General features: G+C 35.1%; 1 protein-coding gene across 1 annotated transcript in view; it reads right to left on the bottom strand.

The window, feature by feature from the left end:
- Positions 1–238: 238 nt before the first annotated feature.
- The window catches only part of LOC146587852 (multidrug resistance-associated protein 1-like), a 36716-nt gene continuing 16256 nt past the window's right edge, over positions 239–20698 (bottom strand). The window contains exons 13-28 of the mRNA XM_085318918.1: positions 19495–19671; positions 18787–18954; positions 17623–17809; positions 15797–15866; positions 14840–14900; positions 13484–13703; positions 12843–12997; positions 11586–11741; positions 10401–10600; positions 9458–9584; positions 7922–8023; positions 6840–6983; positions 5006–5164; positions 2358–2524; positions 1140–1334; positions 239–656 (exon numbers count right to left, since the gene is read on the bottom strand). Of these exons, the coding sequence (XP_085175044.1) occupies positions 545–656; positions 1140–1334; positions 2358–2524; positions 5006–5164; positions 6840–6983; positions 7922–8023; positions 9458–9584; positions 10401–10600; positions 11586–11741; positions 12843–12997; positions 13484–13703; positions 14840–14900; positions 15797–15866; positions 17623–17809; positions 18787–18954; positions 19495–19671 (2400 nt within the window). The 3' untranslated portion in view covers positions 239–544. The remainder of the gene's footprint in view (positions 657–1139; positions 1335–2357; positions 2525–5005; positions 5165–6839; positions 6984–7921; positions 8024–9457; positions 9585–10400; positions 10601–11585; positions 11742–12842; positions 12998–13483; positions 13704–14839; positions 14901–15796; positions 15867–17622; positions 17810–18786; positions 18955–19494; positions 19672–20698) is intronic.

The following is a 20698-nucleotide window of genomic DNA, read 5'->3' as shown; positions in this document are numbered from 1 at the left end:
GTTTTAAGTAGCAAGTGTATTGCCTCAATAATCACCAAAATATACTTGCAATCATGCATGTCCTGAAAATCAGCACCAAGTAGTATCAGTATTTGTGAAAATTTGTGATAAAAATTGTCAAGAAAGTATTTTTGTTTTTTAATAAGATCATGATAAGAATGTATTTACTAAATCAATCAGCATAATGTCCAAACAATTATGCACTTTTGAATTAAAAACAAGGATAGAGTCTAGTGACTTGTGTGAACAGCAAGATTTATTTTTAGTCTCTTTGCTAGTGCAACATTTAAAACATGCCATGATAATCATTGTTTCATTACATTAATTTTACTGCCTGGATGATCAAAGTAAGTGGTTTGTATAAAAACATAAAAAAGAAAAGTTATTTTTAAGAAAGCTGATCAATACATACAATTTTTAGCTATAGTAAATAGCAATGGGAGGAGCTTTCACAGAAGCTAGTCTGTTTCATAACATCAGGAATACCACATATGCCTAGAGCGTTTACTGGAGCGTTTATTAATAATTCATTCATTAGGTTCCTTTATCTTGTTATCCCAGCCTCTGCAACCATTTCAGAAAAAGCACCTTTCTGTTGTAACAAATTATGCGGTGTGTCAAATTCTAGAATTCTTCCTGTGTCCAGAACAAGCACTCTACAATGCAAAAGTAGAAAAATTATGAGAGAGAAGTGGGCTGTTCAACCATATTTTCCAGTCCTACTACAGGTACTTGTTAACTGGAACTCTTATTTATTTAGAAGAACTCTGCATCGGGTAATTCATCTGTTCCTAAAGCTAGGAATTTCTACATTTAAAAAACCTTTTTAGAATGGATTTTTTGCTCAGTTGGTGAAAATTCTGTAGTGTAGTCTATTTATTCTAGTGAGTTATATGATTTTAGTGTACCTTAGGGGACAAAGGTTACATCCCTTCTGTAATTAGAAGAGAGAAACAAAACACAGATTAGCAGTATTTAATATCACTGCACAGGTTTCTCATGATACCTTGGAATATATGGGTGTATGGGTACAAAGACAGTATAGTAAAAAAGTGGCAGGGCTGTCAAATTTAGTAGGTCTGAAAACTGATGTGTTTAAAGGAAGCCATGTATTTTTAAAATAGTCTATCAAAACTTACCTCTCTGAATCCAGGATTGTATGTAACCTGTGCGCTATAGTTAGTATTGTGCAGTTGTAAAACTCTCTTCTGATCGTGGACTGCACCAAGTTATCTGTTTCTGTATCAACAGAAGCTGTCGCCTCATCTAAGACCAGGATTTTTGTCTTTCGTAGCAAAACACGGGCAAGACAGACCAGCTGCCTCTGCCCAACACTGTTAAAATACATTTGAGAAGGTCAGTTCAGGCACTCGGAGGAAGGGGAGAACTATTTTTTACCTCACTACTAAATCCCAGGCATTTGAGTTGATATAAAGCTGAAACTAGGATGGAGTGTACATTAATCACACTTTATACATGTAGAAGGATGGGTGAAATATGTTCACTTCATTTTGGAGGTCTTGATTTTTATTTTTTTCTTCTTGCTCAGCATACYGGTAACAGTTAAATGTGATTTTTAAAAAACTTACACTTGCAAACCTTACACTTGTAAATCTGGTCTCGCCCTCAACTTCTATATTCACATTACAATGGAGACTCTGAATAAGCTAAACTGATAGCTTAGCCACCTTTTAAATAAGGAATGTTCAAGGTAAGAGTTTTGATACTCTTAAAATGTTTACTTTGGTGCACACCTCCTAGAAATTGCTTCCTGAAAATGATCTGTCCTAAAAATTCAAGTTAATATTCAACATAGTCTGTTACACTTAAACTCTTATAATTACTATTACAACATGCTTACACTGTTAAATTCTGGTCTGCCCCTTTGCAGCTGCAAGTTTCTATATGTGTGTTTCCTACAGTTTAGAGTCCTTCTATGTCTAGTGTCTCCCTTCTTGCATACCCATGAGGTCAGGTTCTTCTAGAAGGAAAAACTGAGTTGCTTTCCTTAAGCAAATAAGGCAAAGGAACTMCTAGTCATTTATAAGGCAACACTTTTCTATCCAAATATTATCAGCTTGTGYATGAATGCTCCTCACACACTCACCCACCACTTAGGCACTTGAGCCCAGAAGGGTCCACTTCCCTAGCCTCCAACATAGCTCTGGCCATAGGACATTGCACAGTTGTCATCAGCTAGCCATGTCAAAGGAACTCTTACTACCAGAATATTTCTACTTGGAATGAAAGGAGGAGTGTCATTTTTACACTGGTATTTCTGAAGCAAGTTATCCTGAAGTAAGACATAATTTTACACTGTCAGGAAATAGTGCAAGAGCACTTGCTTGTTGGTATACCTGAGGTTTTCACCACCTTCTGAAATCTCATGAAGGAGCTTCTTTGGGAGTGACTGAACAAAATCTTTTAAGTCACACAGTTCCAGTGCTTCCCACAGTTCGAGATCAGAATGTTTTCCAAGTGGATCCAAATTTGACTGCAGTGTCCCAGAAAACAAGATGGGGTCCTAAATAGAAGCAAAATTTGAGTACACAATTCCAACACAAATCTTAAGAAATCCATACAGTAAGGTGGGGAACTGTAACAAATCACTTTGGAAATAAAACTTTGCAAGAGAAATTGTAGTATTTTGAACCCGGTGGATGAAAAGATGAAATCACATGGGGTCTCAACATGCTCCATTCTTTATCGGTGTGAAAAGGGAACAGCAAAACATTTCTCATTCATACATATTTTGTACTAGCAGTTCAAGGGCTGACTGGAGATCTGCCCAGCATCTGGTAACTGAGACAACATAGGAAAATAGTATTGGCATGTTTATGAAGCTGGATACTGGGTACTACGTTCATGAGCTCTATTAAGAGGCTCATGAACTATTAGAAGGCTATAATCTTAAGTCAAATTTTCTTAATTTTGTACAGGAAAGGTAACATTCAACAATGAGAACAAGATCAATTATTATCTAAATGTTTATTCAGTGAGCATCAGTTGCTTCTGTTTACCGAATAAAGCAAGGAATGTCTAGAAAAGTACATTTTGACTAGTAAATGCCTGGTTGGGGCATAAACGAGGATATGGGTCACCTCCAGTACTTTCTAACTAGTAAAAGCTTGTGTGTACAGTCTTAATCATGTTTGAATACCTTTGTGTGTACACACAAAACTTTTTTTAAGAAGATGAATTTAAAATGTCACTGCTCAGCAACATATGAACACCTGCACATATTATAAACAAAATTGCTATTTTTAGAGAACAAACATCTTAACAAAGGGTAGTAATAGCGGGTTACAACCCAATGTGTAGACTGTAAAAGACTAGTAATGTCTGCTAGCAAGTTACATGCAAGAGGAATAGCGATAATTTTAAGACAGGTGACTAAAAAGGACTAAGTTACAATGGTGTGAGATCTTGTGCACAGTCTTAATTTAACCTTCATGTTACTTGCATTAATATATGCTTTACTATGATTGTTCAAATTTGTATGAGATATATTTGATTACATTTGTTACGGGATCTGAATAAGTATGTGCACACTGAAAGCTCTGGCATCTACCCTTGCCCTTTTTTCTGTCGCAGGCTTTCCTCTTCATCCAATTCCACTCTCCTTTCCTACCTAGTTTCACTCTCTGGACTCCATCTACTTGCTGCAAGTTCTAGTCTCTATTTTTCCACCCTTCTGGTTCTGGTTTCCTTATCTGTTCCCAGCTTGTTGGTTGACTCAACTTTTCCATACCTGCTCTCAGTTTAGTTGCCTTGATCTGGATCCAATATACATCATTCTAAGTAACACCTGCCACTGCAGTTGAGAAAAACTGTGTAGCTTACAACTGCTGCATATGTTGTGCAAATTTTTAGATCATTAACTGATTAAAGAAAAATGTTACTGTTTAGCATGTACGAATTGCTGTATTTTGCAGTCTTCCAGCATAACTAAATTAATACTCTTATTTCTGACTCAAAAGTTATAGCACAGCAAATGTAAATTTATCTTTCCCTTCAGCATATAAATTTCTCAAAGGAAGAGCATCCAAAAATGCGGAGGGATAAAGTATTTTTTTTCCTAATCAAATCATTCTTTGAAACACCCAAACTGTTTTGGTTTAAATATTCTGCCCCTAACCTCCTCTCCCTGCACAGTCTATCGCAGAGACACAGGAAATATATTAACAGGGTTACAAGTTTAGAAAAGTTAAAAGAAAATAGAACTTCCTACGGAAAGAGTCATATAAACTTAATGTAAGTTACATCAACATCACCCATACAGATACAGTTGTAGCRGTGGCACTTGGAGAACATGTGAAAAGTCTTTCTAGGTGACCGTTATATTTGTGTTGTAGGCTTTACTTTCTGTTAGGATATTTCAAAAGTAAGTCAGATTAGGATTGTTATTATGCTGCTAATGATATATGAACTGATCTTAAGTTTTCTGCTCTGTTCTGAAGTAAAGCAGGGACTACTCCACATGACAGACCATAATGGATTAACTTAAATACGTATACATGACTCATGTAATCTATTCATCACTTCACTCCCTAAATTCTTCAGAAGCTCATACAGTTATTTTTAATTATCTTTGCCTCAGGTAAGACTTGAAAACACCATAGGTAGCCATATACCTACGAATTCTGGAAAACACATGAGTTATTATAGCTAAGACTCTTAAACTAAACCTGGCCRAGTATGACCTAATGTCACACTTGTAGTCTCACCTGTTTCAAGGCTTCTTCCATGTTAATGCCAACACACAGATATGACTTTTTCAGGATAGCAGGATGCCACTAGTACTTAAGATTTAGTCTGATCAAAAAGCTAAGAGTCTAAAATATTTAGTTCTAAAACCAAGAATCTGTTTTTGAAGACCAGTAAAATACTATTTGAGTTTTATGCCTCTGCCTCTTGGCAACTTTGGATTTACAATTTCTCACAAAACATTAAATCTCTTATGTCAGTCGACAGTGTAATAGCTATCTCTAAAAACAGATCTCACCTGTGGAATAATGTTAAGATTTCCACGTAGGTCATGGAGTCCAATAGTGGATATATCAATTCCATCAATAATTATTTTGCCTCCAGATCCTTCTAGAACTCTAAACAAGCAATTTGTGAGTGTTGATTTACCAGCTCCTGTTCTTCCAACAATTCCAATCTGGAATATAAAAATTTCTGATTGACTGTAATGTCCTATACTGTGTGTTGTACACAAAAAAAATGATTTGTAAGTTCAGTTTCAACTTTTTTTTTTTTTATTTATTTAACTGTCATGCAATACTGTAGGTGGCTAAAACTACATTAAAAAACTTGTTATGTAACTGTTTAAAACTCATTTTTGGACTACTTGATTTACAATTACAATTTTCCCTCAGAAGCTGTACAGGCTACACAGAGAGAAGCTATACAGCCTSTGGTTCACAGAGAGGCCTTTCCTTTTTCCCTTTCTTTGTCTAGCACTCTTGAGCTCAAACCAATGACTCCCAAAAGGGTCTCATACTGAGTTCCTTGATCTCAAACCCAAAGCTGATTAATATTAATCTAGTAGCATATTTCTCTAAATAAATATTCAACATAATAGATAAGTTGATTTGGTCCTCCTTAAAACTACTAAGCTCAGTCGGAAAATCTAATTAGGAATGTAACTACCCACTCCTCTGAGAAGAAAGCACTCCTCAGAAATATCACCTTACTACCATATGGTCTAAAGGTTGCCTTTTCATGCAGGCACTGAAGCAGTGCGGAACTGAGACCAGTCCACATTTCCCTTTATCTAACACTACTAAGCTGCCACTATCGAAAACTGCAGAACTGCCATTCTCATGAATAGCTTCACCTCTGCAGCCACTAAGGCTGAGAAAAAGATCCATAACTTAGCTTCAGCCTCATYTTAAAACATGCAATAGCTTCGCATAAACAAACACAGCAGACTTTTTCCATTTTGTTCTTGCAAATGACCTGGCTGCATCAGCTCACTGCGAGGCATTCGATATATCACAGGACTGGATCAGCCTGAAGTAGTAACTGCAATTTAAAGACAGTCATTATAAATCTGTCTAACCATGGAGTCAGTATAAATTGGTGGAGCTTTACTGAAAGACCAAAAGGTATAAGCTGGCTCTGAACTAGCAAAAAGAATTCTAACTATTAGTGCAGAGAAGGTCAGGAATACTACTACATTCAGAGTAATACAGGCAAAATGACAAGAGTCTGACAAGGTCAAGAAGACAAGTTTGTATGATATGGGTACTTTTGATACTAAGGGACAGCATTCTGACTCAAATGGTCCCTTCTATTCTTATGATTCTACATCAATGGATCCATGTCACTCCACCGCAGTTAGCCAGCCACATGGTCTCTTGTAATGTCAAATGTAGGCTCTGCTTTTTCCAGCCACTATGTGATCAATTCTAAAATAGCAAATTAGAGCGCTTATGAAGCTCTATTTATACTCAGAATTTTTTGAACTTTGACTGCCTTGATCATTTCGTAGTGAAAATTCTAAACAGCATTTTTGTTAACACCTTTCCTCTATGCATTTTTTTCCAACTAATTGAAAGTTAAGGAAACATTTATCTCAGATTGAAAGAGATTCTTCCCCAGCCAATGTGTGGGGGAAATAAAACATTATGCCAGTTTCTTACAACGAGTAGAAGAAAATACTTTTCCCATTTGCCTTTCTTTAATGTCTCCTCCACTTAACATTTTCCCTGTTCAACATAATCTCGATGTGCATAGTATTAGGGTCTTCTCATACGGCATCTCTTTGAAGTAGAAAGTTGAGGAACAGAAGTTTCTATGTCTGATTTATTTCTTCTTATTATATACAATACCTTCTCTTCACTCTGTGTCTGGAAGGAGATACCGTTCAGGGCTAAACCAAGATCTTTTCTGTACTGAGCCTTGTAGTTAATAAACTCTATTATGCCTCTATCAGGCCATCCCACAGGTGGCCTTTTTGATGTAATCCAGGGTTCCTGGAATTAAAAACATTGATGTTTCAGTGTATGGTAGTATAAATGTTGCAAATCAACTAAAACCACTAGGAAAATGATATGCAACTCTAAAAATCCAAGTAGGCTTAAAATAGTTTCAATGCAATATAAGGGAGGAGGAAGTAAATTATTTTAATGGACACTGGCTGGCAACAACATTCAAAAACATCATATGCATTCATTTTAAAAGTCAACTGACTTTAACTGGATAGTTGCTAATAGTATGGTATCTGTTCTGTCAATTCACAGGCCTGGAACCAAATGCCATCAGATGCCTAACCTCCCACAAATTTAAAATGCGCAATTTACAAGAAACCTTTCCCCCCCACATAAAAAAGTAGCAGAGAACAGAAAGATGTGCACAAAGGTAAAAAACAGGAAAAAATGGGGAAGGGTAAAAGAGAATGAAGAGATAAAAGAGGGGTATGTCTGAGACAGACCAAAGCTYTTTGTCTCTGTACTCGATACAGGCACTACTCTCAGAAAAGCAAAACCATCAAGGCAAATTGCTATAAAAGAAATGTCTCTCCAGCCATGAAGTTAGTAATAGTGAGGGGCCTGGCAGACTTTTCTTCCCTGTCTTTCTGCCTTAAAATGTTCCTGTTGATTGCACATATCCAAGAGAGTTGGATATGTCTAAGCTGTGGCTATAAAACTATAAAAACTATAAAAAACTATAAAAAGTTACTGTTAAGAAGAACACCAAAAAATGCATTTGTCAAAACAGAAACAAAACTCCAGATACAACAAATATATTGAAAAAGCTACGTATTCTTCTCATGTAAAAGCTTAGAGAAAGTATGCAATAGCAAATTATAACCTGCTATTACCACTTGCCAATATTAAATTCAAAATATGTTAGTCATTTTCTATGCATGCAAATTAAATATTATATTTACCTTTTCAAAAAGAATGCTCACCTCTTTATCCATTTTTGCATATTCACAAACTCTTTCAATTGAAACTGCATTGGTCTCAATTTCACATGCTTTACGCACCCAAAAATTTAGACTATGAATTATCTAGGGAAAAAAAAATGCATTGTAGAATGTAAAAAATTGGCTCTACTAGAATATAGTAGAATATAGTGAATTTCAAAACTTACCTTGAATTTAATCATTTCCTAGGGCTGGATCATTAATCATGGAAGCCAAAAAGCATACAGAAAATTACAGCTTGCCAAATGAACTATCATTTAGAAATCACTGATTTCAGTGTTGCTCTGAGCACTTCAAAGATATCGTCTCCTGTCAAGACCACCCAATGGCTACTGTACTTTTCACCAATTTAACACCTCCAGAGATCTGAAAATACTTTAGGATCAACATAAAGTGCCTTATAATTGTACAGTATGTCGAAAGAAAGGTCATGTGTGGCCCATGTTGTAGATACATCACTGTGCCCTTCCATAGATAAAGTAAGCTAGCAACATAGAACAAGAAATCTAAAATATAGATATTAATCTGGTCTATCATGTCTGCCAATATTGTTGTTTTCAAATTTTGAAAATATTTCTGCAGACAGAAGTGGTATCACTTCAGTATAAYGCGGTAGTAACAGTTCTGTGGTTAAATATTCGCTCTTCAAAAGGAAAAAAAGTGAGCCAGAAGAATTCTTAGTCAACTGTTTTGAGATGCTACTGGTTAACCAAAGAAAAAATTGTGTCAATTTGACATAAAACACAGGAAGGTGAAAAATTCTGCAGTACCTCTGATTGTCATCACTGAACATTTGGTGATATAAAGCAGATTGTTCTGTTTCTGAATAATGCAAAATGGAACTCTTGTGAGTTAGGGGCGATGTAGATATGCCACTACTATTGCCTGGCAAATTTTGTGTTAAATTTCTGTTAGTTAATATCTGCAAGTAGTGTTTGTTAAGCACATACCATAGTGGGAATCTGGCCACCACTAGGCTCCTAAGATTAAAGAAACTTTGGATGCTTATTTTTTGTGTATGAATATTTAAGCCATATTTTAATTAGCTGTTCAACAGTAAGTCTTACCTTATTACAGGACACCTTCCAAATGTGGCTCTCACATATTACTTTTACAGGCATGATGCCAAAGTAAATCACTTTAGTAAACTTTTAAGTAAGAAATCCCACACAACATAAGGTAAGTTAACAAGAACAAGAAATCAAATATAAATGACATTTGGACATGATCAAACTTCTTTCCTATTCCTGATTTAATAAAACACTTAAAAGTAAACCACACATAGTTTGATTCATCTTATTTTAAAGCATGTTTTACTCTTTCATTTAAATTCAGAAGTGGATAAACATTAAGCTTCCTGAAACTAATGAGACTCAAAGAAAAATTCTGTTCTGCTCATGGAATTCAATTTCAGTGAAGTCACTGATGTATATAATCATCTACTCAACTTCATCATATATATTCTTCCCTTTTCATATATAACACGAGTAGGAACACCAAAACTATACCACTACTTACATTTAGAGCATATGATATGGATAAACCCACTGTAGAAGAATTCACTTTATTTCCAGACAGTACCACAAACAGCGCAGCAAAGAACACCATTAAACTGCCTAGAAATTCAAGCCTGACAGATAGCCACCTGTAGTAAATCAAGGCAGGAAAAACATGAACTACATACATGTTTTTTATGCTATAATGAACAAATACAGAATATAAAAACTCTTTTGAGATCAGTCTTTCAATCTGCTTTACAAAATCAGAATTACCATTCCCATTTTACTGAGGGATTGGGAAGGGAACATGACAGATCTAAAGGTAAATTGTGAACTTCTAGCACAGCTAGGTCTTTTGAATCCTGGCCAGTCTGCCCTTCATTAGTCACACTGCTCTCCTACTCTTCCTACCTTAAAAAGATTCAGGTATATGAATGAAAACTAGAATGGAAAATCCCCTCTTCACTAACCTGTGCCTGTAACTGCATGTGATTCGATATACTGCATGATAAAAGAGGAAGGGGAAATGCACTTATTTCCTTAGACCTGGGATATAATTCTCAAGACATATCTCTATTGTAGGTATGGATATAAAGTTACTTCTACATGAACTACTGAAATTTATTGTCATAAATTTGTAAGAGGAACTCTTAGTTGAAAAGTAGTACAGTCCATGTCCAGGAACTAGCTGTAACCTTTACTTTTTAGAAACAATCTCATCCTAGACAGCACACATATATTTGCTAGTTTCTGGTTCATAAAGAAGAATTCATCCCAGTATTTAAACATAACCTATGCATTCATCATGAAGAGTGATGGATAAATTGCTCTGTTTTTTCTTCTGTTTCTCAGTGACTGAAACTCTGACTGAAACTAAACACCGAGCTGTGAATTGTACAGAAAGGTCGCAGTGAATTGTACAGAAAGGTCGCAGTCAGAGATGAAGAACTGCTATAAAGTACCTGTTTGAGATGACATTATTGTAGAAGTAAACCAAATTCTCATACACAACATCATTATTTTTTCTAATGAAACTTTCCTGGTGGCCAAATGCTCGAATTGTTGATCCCCCTAAAAGAGTCTCACTGAAGTGGGAGATCACAGGAGAATGTGATGCTCCAGCTAGCCGTCGAATCTGTCGTGAACTCGCTATGTAGTAGCGCTAATAAAACAATACAGAAAAGAGAGAAAGGTTTCAAGTCGCTGAAGTTTCCTTTATGTTGTTTTAAACATTTGTCGTATTTTTTCTACTTTTTAAACCTCTAAGATATTCTTGTAAATTTTGAATATGACAAAGTTGGTAGCATCTACAAAGGAAAGTTATTTACAGACAACATAGAAAAAAGTCTGTTTTGGGAACAGTAATATCACAGTGCTGACATAACTGTGACATAGTTATTTAGGTAAATTACTGGCAAAGCTGAAATAAGAGAAAATTATTTCCAATCTACAGAACGTGCCATATCACCAGAGGCATTTAACAACCAAATAGAATTTTTTGAGCTTTTAAATCAGAATGCTCTGTTCCTTACTCAGGTGAAAGTTAAGTTCTGTTTCTTTATGTACTGATGCCTGTATTTAAATTCCATAATAAAGACTGAATCCACACACACTCTTCCTTCATCTATAATCTTATTTTATTCTGGACTCTCTTAATCACCGACCACACTTTGAACATCAAGAAACAGGAATGTAGCCATTAATCTTTCTCAAACATTTTTTTGGCTTCTCAGTAACGTAGTTAACAATCCAAACAATATAATAGCATAAATAAATTATGTATCATTTTATTTTTACATTTTTACACATCCTGCTTCAGGGTTACTCTTCAGCTTTTAACTTTACGCTCCACTTTTGTCAGAGAATATAATCAAATTTGTTGGCGGGATCAACACACTATCTTCCAAAGAAAAAGGAAAATATAAAAAGAAAAATATAAGTTGTTAAAAGTCCCCAAATATTACAGAAAATACTCAGTAAGTGTTCTAATTTCGTTTTAAGAAGCCAGATCTTTTCTGAAAAAAATTCAGGTGTGTTCTGTATGTTTTTCAGAACAAGGAATAATTTATACTTGTACCCTTGATTGTTTTGCACATTTCATGCACATACATCTAGAAATCTTTATAAAAAAGGCTTAATGAACTTACTTGGATAGTAAAATACAAGTATCCCAGGGGAATTACTACTACCAGAAATAGTGGCGAGGCAGATGTGATAACTAGAATGGTTCCAATAACATCTAGTGTACAATTTAACCAAGTCCGTAAGTAGTAATGAAAACGTATGTCCACTACAAATAAGTCCTGTAACAATGCACAAAAGAATTAATAGAAATCAGTAAATTTCACTAAAGACTTCAAGGAAATATCATTTAAAAATGGAATCAAACTAAAATATCTTCAATAACAGTTACAGGAGGGGAAAAAAAAACAATGACATCCTAATAAAGTGTATCAATAGATCTTTGTTATTGTTTAATATTGGAATAGATACAATAGCTTTAAATGACATAATATGTCAAAGAATTGACTCAGAATGTAGTGAAGACAAAAAGAAATCGGTATTATTTAGTTTACAGAAAGCACATTAAACTGAAAAGCAGACCAGAAGTTCAGCTCTTATCTCTTCTTTATGCTTCTGTTAATGATTCAGAATGTACTGAAATATTATTAATCCCTTATTGTATACTATAAAGTTTTCCTGAATCCAGTTTATAATGTATTGCAACCAAAGAATAGAGACTTAACTCAGAACTCAAATCTGTACCAACTAATCTTCTACTGTATTACACAATAAGTCTTGAAACTAATTCAGGGAATACTGCTATCAACCATTCCTGTTTTTGAAATGGTCTGTAATGCAGTGCAACAATCTACTTATGATGATAATGGAAAGTATTAAAATCAGTTAATAACATCCGTTTTTGGGTTAAAGATTCCAGTTAAGTACTACAAAATAGAAAATAACATTCACTGTAGYCTATATACTCCTGAGAACTTGAATTTGATGTATTAACTATTTTTGGMAATAACATTTAATTGTGCTATGCAATAAAACATCAATGAACAATATAAACAATTTTAAATTTTTTTTTWAAAAAAAGAACAAACCAGGTTTAGCTCTGGTAAAGTCATACTGCAGAAATGGTGTTTGAGGAATGGGTCCCTAATGATCATGGAGTCTATGTAACTTCTACTAACAAAGTGTTTCGATAATTTTTGTGAGAAAATAGCTTGAGACAGTTTTATAACTTGTTATGCACTGAAGTAACCTTCTATTTCTCACCATTGCATTCAGTTACTCTGATATTTTTAATTTTTCAATATCATTAAATGGAATTAAATGTGCAGTCACTCAAGCTTCATTTTCTTAAAATCGAAAATATGCATTAGTTTTCCCTTTACCTTTGTGAATCTACTGATGATCTGACCTACTGGATTACTTTCAAAATACTGAAGAGGAAGGTGTAATACACTGTCTAACATCTGATGATGCAATGTCCGAGATGCAGAAAGTGATCCCCTGCTGAGCACATACGCACCACAGCAAACAAGAAGACCTTGTAAACAAATAAGTAAAAAGACAATATAAATGGCTGGGGAGGGAAAGGAGGAGGAGCTTGTTTCTGTCCTGGTCTTTCACCACAGTGATCAATCCAATAATTTTATTTCGTAATTTTGTTTTACAAATGCTCATATTTGTATTTTGTTGGCATATCTTACTAATTCATAAGATGTCTTTCCTGCAGTTAAGTCCCTCAAGCTAGCATGCTACTATACATCAATATTGATATCCTCCCCCACTGAGATGCCAGCATAACTTCATTAAGTTAGTTGTGGACGTTCCAGGAAGCATCATAAAATTAAATGGCATTTTATTCTGCACTGCTGAGTATCTTTTCTGCTCCTCTCCCAGGTTAAACAACTGTACTTTGTAGTATACAATACTGCTTATGAAACAACCAGCACTGTTTCTTTAGTAATAAACATTCAGACAGATAAACTTTGCAAATGGAGAGAAATTAGTCATAAATACTCATCCTTACCTTGTATGAATCCCAAAAGGCTATAGATACCAAGTTTATAATTTCGCAACTGTTTCCATTCTGTGAAATCATCAACTTTTGCTGTTTCTGCAGTCCAGGTGCTAAGCCACAGATTTTGTCCAATAGCTAGTGCATTCTGACCTAAATAAGCAGCTATGGTTAGCCACACCCATCGCCAGTCAAAGGCTTGCAGGTACTTCAAAACAACTGCCATTTTCATCTAAAATATATATATAAAAAAAAAAGAACACAAAGAGTTACTCTTAAAAATTGTTACCATTGTTGAAGGCAAATATAGACCACATGATGGGAATTGCATACATTACATTCTTCAGCATATATCTGAAGAATTTCTTAGTGAACTTAGGTACACAGTAAGAGGCTTCCTCTCTCACCACTACTCTCTGCTTTTTAATAACATGCATCATAATCAAGTGTGTTTGTGATACTTTTCAGTGCCAGGCTTCAAAAGTCTCTCTATATAAACTATTAAAAAAAAATAAGAGTCCAACACTTGAGCAGTTTGGCTGAAACAAACATTATTCCATTCATTAACGGAGCTAGAAAATTCAGAACTGCTGCTTTGGGCTACCAGAACCAAGGAAATTACTGACAACAGGAAAATTCTCATCGCTGGTGTAGTCCCAGACTAATGGGAAGAAACTCAGCTAGGCTACTTGAAAGGAAAGAATAGATAGCAGCAGAGTTCTTGGATTTCATTACAGGGTTTGGAGGGAAATGCTGGTTGGCACAKGCCCTTCTCTCTCTCCTGAAAATTCATTTTCTTCAAGTGTTTGTCTCTATCCTCTTGCTAGAAACTCATTCCTATTTTCTCATTGCTCTTAATTCTAATTTGGCTATAGCATCCTATAAAGTTTTGGCCCTCTAAACATTCTGTTTTACCTATTCTTTTGCCTCTTCCTAGAAACTGGCAGATTTTTTAATGGAGACAGCAGAAAGTGCATTTCTAATATAAAATAATACTGCAGCAGTATTACCATGCAAAATTTCATGTGTCTGCTCCAGTACACAGGCTTTAAAACTTTCTAAAAGTGAGGCAGACAAAATATTTTTCTAATGGAGGTGAAAGCTTTCTTTAGCTTGTTCTGAGACACGTGAATCAGATCGGACTTAGATTTAATATAAACATTCACCCTGCAACAGATTATCAAAATAGAAAATTTCTCACTGAGCACTTAAAATTTGGCAAAAAATTAAAAAGACTAGTTTAAAACACTGTAATTAGATGTCAGGAAACCTTAATAAGAATTAGGCAGGTACAACTGCAAAATAACATTTTTTTCTTCTACGTGGAAAGAAACGAATGTCAAAGCCTTTTCTGTTAGGGATACTTACACCACCTGTGGCAACTTTTTCTTTATTTTTCCTGTGTGTTCTCCATTGATCAAAGGAAGGACTGCAAATAAGAATACCAAATACACTTTCAGATCTTCTTGTGAATCATCATACAAAGAATATATCCATTCATTCCTAAGCAAAAATGCATTCTATAAAATTCTGTGATTTTTTTCTAAGTAGATATAAACTATCTTCAGCTGTTCTATTTATGCTGTTAGAACAACTCTACTATCAAAAGACAATACTAGGTATGGCCTTTTAATCCCTCATACCATTATGTGTAGATAAAACTGAGCTTGCTCTGCACAAGCTGACTCTAGAGCTGGAAATGTGAGACCGCCCTTTTCTAAGGCATGTAAGTGTGGTGTGACCTAGGTCTCAGATCTAGACTGAGTTCAGAAATAGGGTTTACCCTATTCTAATACTTCTGGACCAAAGTTCAYATGTCTTCCACTGTCTGAGCTTGCTAGCCTAAGTCTCTACTACTTCAGGGACTTTTGTACTACCTTCTACTCCCCACTGCAGATAATAAATCACTATAGTGATTTACAAATTGATCTAGGAGTTCTTTCAACTGTTTGAAAGATTGGAGGTTGTCTTAAATGCAGAAAAAGACAAATCAATGCTACAGAGAAAAACAAAGAGTATAAACTACTTTTTAATACAACAAGAAGTTAAAACTGCTGCAAGGGAACTGTGGTCCACATCAGTGACTTCAGTTGGTCTTATGAAGTGAAACTCTCCATCATTCCCACTTAATGTGCTTTGATGAACTGGACCCCTTGAACTCATGACGGACACTAAATAGACTCCTTTGGTATAACATTAAGCTAATGCGCATTCAGTCTTAACCCATGTTAACAAAGTGGAGTATAATCAAGCAGCCTTCAGTGTAAGTACTTAGGATTGCTCTAGCATTACCTCAGTTAAGTAATGGCTATATTTAATACTTACTTTTTATGTTTCAAAATTTCTCTTTGTGTCAGACTCTTTCCTAGCTGACACTCTTCTTTTGAAGAACTCACTATAGCAGAAAAAAATAGAAAAATATTTTTAGTCATTATACCACATGTAGACAGGTACAGTACAGGAAGCTAGAAATTAAAAAGGGACAATGTGATGAATGGGGATACTTTAATTTRTGAATTCTGTCAGTCCCCTAGTCTTGGGACAAGTACTACACAAAATGGAACAAAATTATGACTAGCTGCTGTAACTGTGACAGCAAGTAAATCTCTTTAATGACATGGAAGAAGTTAATAAGCACAACTTCTAAAAATACTTTGAAACAATATAGGTCATTTGAACATACAAAAGGAATGAGTCAGAATTAACATTTTTTAAAGATTTTGTAAAAAGCTTTGCAAAGAAGTGGAATTCTATGTTCTAACAGTCTAGAATCTCTTTGGAATTCTGTTCTTGCTTAGTAAAAGTATCTACAAATCTAGTCTCTACAGATATTAAGATCATTGTATATCTCAAAACCTTCTTGCATCATAGCTGGAAAACTGAGCAGACCACCTTGCTGTTCCTTACACGTTAATATAAACAAAAAGGAATCAACTTTTTTTTTTTTCCCCCCCAGGAATAAGGAAGATTTGTATCTTTTTAGTCAATAAATCTGCAAAGCCAAAGATACGTTCTCTACATATATTCATCATGGTGAACATACTGTTGTATACTTTGGTATCACAACCCCCATGCTGTTTCTCCTCATTTTCTTTTCTCCCTTCCCTCCCTTTACTCCCCTTCAGGCATAATGCGTGCTTCCTTACAGGGCATCATCACATCTTCATCCCTTCAGAAAAGCTGCCCACAGCACAGCTGCCTTTTGCAAATTTGCTGTTCTGTCTTTCCCCTCCTTCCCATCAATCCCAGGCAAAAATTAGAGAGTGTTGGCCCCAGTACTGGAGCCAGTCCACCAGCCCACCAGGCTGTGCTATGTGCTACAGGCCCAATTTTAGAYTGCTGAACTAACAAGCAACCAGCATCATAAACATTTGAAGAGTCATCTCTCTTTTACATGATGCTTACTCATTATGTGGAGAGATTACTACTCTCAAAGTATCCACAATTCATCTCCTCCTAAAGTAAATGGTGAAAATAGGTCAAATAAATTGCATTATAAATGTACTTATTTATTTCCCACATACAAGAACACATATTTACTCTCGTACAGCAGTGAGGTAAATCCTAACTAGTGTGACTGGTGTATAGGTATGTTTTTTTTAAGTACTGTATTTGTTTATGCCACTTGCTGGCTGGAAGTATCTCTTAAGTGTACACAAAGCCTCACACACTTTTTCTCCTACAAATGAACCATATTCTCCTACTCGTTATGCTGTGCTCCATGATTACAACAGTCTAAGCTGATGGAAATGGGGAGCATCCAACACACAACAGGACATGGTTGTTGATACCTACTGCAAAATTAATTCAAAATAGCATTCAAAATGCTACTCAAAAGTCACTTACTGGATAATAAATGCTTGAACAGAATCAGGTAACTTTAGCAGATAACCAATATCATATGTAGAAGTTGAGAACTGCATAAGGCAGCCTGATCACACATCCTTTATAAGAAAGGGAAACCATTTGATTTCAGGGTAATTCAATGCCTTGAATTTTATGTCAGTTTATAACCTACAATTCTAAATCACAATCTAGAGGGAAATGCTGTGTTTTCTAGGAATTATTCTATTCATTTAAAGGAAGGAGAAAAGTAGTATTTTAGGAAACGTGAATGAAAACTACTAAGAAAACATAGTAAATAAATTCACCTTTTACTGGGATTGTCTCTTCACTTCTATTTTCTGTAGTGAAGACTTGAGTAAGCTGAGCAAAGTTAGCTCTCTTTGAAATCAGTTCTTGGTAAGTACCCATTTGACTTATCCTGCCTTCTTCCATTACTATTATAAGATCAGTTTGAGGCAAGAGGGTTAGGTTATGTGTCACCAATATACGAGTCTGAAACAAAGAATGTTGTCCATTTTTTCATATGAAAACAAAGCATGTATTAGAAGTTGACATTTTATTAGGATGACTGGAATGATATAGTAGAATCTTTTAGTATTTTGCCTACTTGTCTGTTTCATTACAATTATTTATTATTGCATATTTTACTATGTTTCTCCTTTAACTGCCAATCCGAATGTCAAATTGTTTACTCTTACAGCTGCTTGATACTGCTTGTACTTACTTGTTCCTTAATGAGTACCTTTTGTCCAGAAATCATTTATATTAAGAGCTATATTATCTACCTCTTCATTACAGTCTAATATACCACATCTATTCTGATAGTCTCATCATTAATTCTGCTTAGGAGTCTGTCATTACCACTGTTATATCTGCCAGATACTTATCACACATGGAACAAATAAATTAAGAAAAAGGAGAAGGATGAAAGGGCAAGTGAAAGACATTTACCTATGAAATAATCCATGTGTTTTCCAAGCATCAGCCAGCAGTAATAACCTGCATTAATTCATAATACTGATTTTTTTTTCAACCAGAAATCTTATCTTCCTACATTAACAGTTTTAACTGGGAAAATTTATTCCCTCTGATTCCACTTTCCCTCAAGAACGTCTCTGTTCAGCAAGAAACTTTTCTTTGTATAACCCATTTACCACACTGAGGCACTGACAGTGATCACAGCATTCCTCAACATCTGCTAGTAAAAGAGCAAAGATGAAATATTACACGAGTTTTTCACTTTCACAGGTCATCTCAGCTCTCAGTCTCTTTTTGATTTATGCTATGTTTCCCTGATAGGCTTCAAAGTTGGCACAATCAGTATTTAGTCTCTTTATTCAGAATTCTTGTCATCTACACAACAGTAAAAGGTAAACTTCTGCAGAATGASTGAAACTTTCATTGTGTCGGTTGTATTATACAAAGCAGTCCACCCCAAGAAGTGGACTTAAGAAGTCTTTCAACTTTACCTTTCTTTTTAGAAGACCCGATGGCCCAATTAGCTTCTCAAAAAGATGTTTCCCCACATGTACATCTACAGCAGATAGGGGGTCATCCAGAAGATACAAGTCAGCATTGCTGTATACAGCTCTAGCCAGACTCACTCTCTGCTTCTGCCCTCCACTTATATTGACACCCTAAGAAAAGAAAGTCAACATAATCTACATTTAAATAGAAAAGACAGCTGGTGTATCACAACCTATTTATCAGTTTGTTTGGGTAATCAAAGCAAATTTTAGAATAGATATGAAAATAAAAAAKTGAAAAGTTGGATTTTCAAGTAATAAGAGCAAAGTTTGCCCTTCGATTAGCTTGCCATTCCAAAATGAGCTAATGCAAGTTACTGCAGAAATTTAAAAACTATTATTTGTAGGTACAGTATACAGAGAAACCTTGGAGAACAGGACAGAGTTGATTCAAAAACTTCTGTAAAAAAAAAAAAAAAGAGAGAGAGAGAGAGAGATTTAAAAATTAATAGGAGTTCAGAGCTTAAACTGCTTGAACTTTTAAGTTTAAAGACAATTGGCTAGGTGCATTTGGTTGAGCCTTGATTAGTCATCAGTGTCATATGGATCATACAAAAAAATAAAAATATATAAAAAATATATATTTTATATTTATATTAAAAATATAAAAGTACATAAATTATCTTATTGTATGACACTTCAAATTCTCACCCTTTCTCCAATCTCTGTTTGATCTCCATTCGGTAACTGTTCCAAATCTGGGAGTAAGGCACAAGACTCTAAAACATGCTCGTAGTATGGCCTATTTAGATTTGAGCCAAAGAGAATATTTTCCTGTAAAATGGCATTTTGAATCCAAGCCTGTTGAGAAACATATGCCACTGACCCCTAAACAAAAAGAAGTGGAAACAGATTCTTACTTGTCAGTCTGCACATGAAAAAAAATAACATTTTAAAATGTTGCTATTCCAGCTTTATCTCAAAGTAACTAGTCATTGCTTCCAAAACTTGGACATTATTATACTGCTAAAATTCTGACCAGGCCAGGTAGTACAGAACAATCTCGAATATTCCTGTGTAAGAGCTTCATTTTGAATAGAAGTGAGAATTGGGATGCACTGAGTAAAGTCTTTTTACTGAGTAAACTGAAAGATCTTACTGACAGCAACAAAAGCATCTATTGTAAGGTAAGATTTATATGCAGTAAGGCAGCAAAATAGGTCTGTATTAGGTATATATCAAAGCACAGTCTGACTATTTATATTTTTAGTTAGCTTGATGTGAAATGCACCAGCCAGGGCAAATTAAGATTACAGGACAGGTATGATGACTGGAAATGCTTCTAGATCCTTCCTTTCTTACATTAATAGACTTTGAAAGTCTACTAATTTTATTACAAATTAATAATATGCCCAACACTTGTTGGGTGCAAGTCTTCCTTATTAGGTTGCACACAGTTCATCTTTTTCCCATTAATTCCCATTCTCAGGTTTGGAACACTTCAARATCATCCCTTTTTCCCCATCTCTGTTGGCAACAGGATAGTGTAGTAGATTTCCACAGGAGAGAAGATTCTTGTTCTAAAGTTATTTTCAAGGTCGAGCCACTTTTTAGTATTGCCACATCCACTTGCAACTACATTAACTGATACTATCATTACAAATTAATCCATATTGCCTTGAGCACTGCAATTTGATTATTTTCACTGCAGTCTGTGATTAGAGGTTAGCTTTTTGCATATCTATAACTTATAAAAGCTTCCTTAAATTTGTTTTTATGATGGGCACTTTCACTGCTCCATCTAACTACAGGAAGAGTTAWGCTACAGTGTTTCGTGTCACTGAAAGAGTCCGTATCTTAATTTTAACTCTGCCTAAAGCTTCACTTTTCCCCTCTATTTATATATCCTGCATCT

This window comes from Rhea americana, unplaced genomic scaffold, assembly GCF_003343005.1.
Source record: "Rhea americana isolate MKP2758 unplaced genomic scaffold, rheAme1 scaffold_56, whole genome shotgun sequence".
Classification (NCBI taxonomy): Eukaryota; Metazoa; Chordata; class Aves; order Rheiformes; family Rheidae; genus Rhea; species Rhea americana.
The sequence above is the reverse complement of the archived record's forward strand: the minus strand, read 5'-3'. Positions and strand labels throughout refer to the sequence as shown.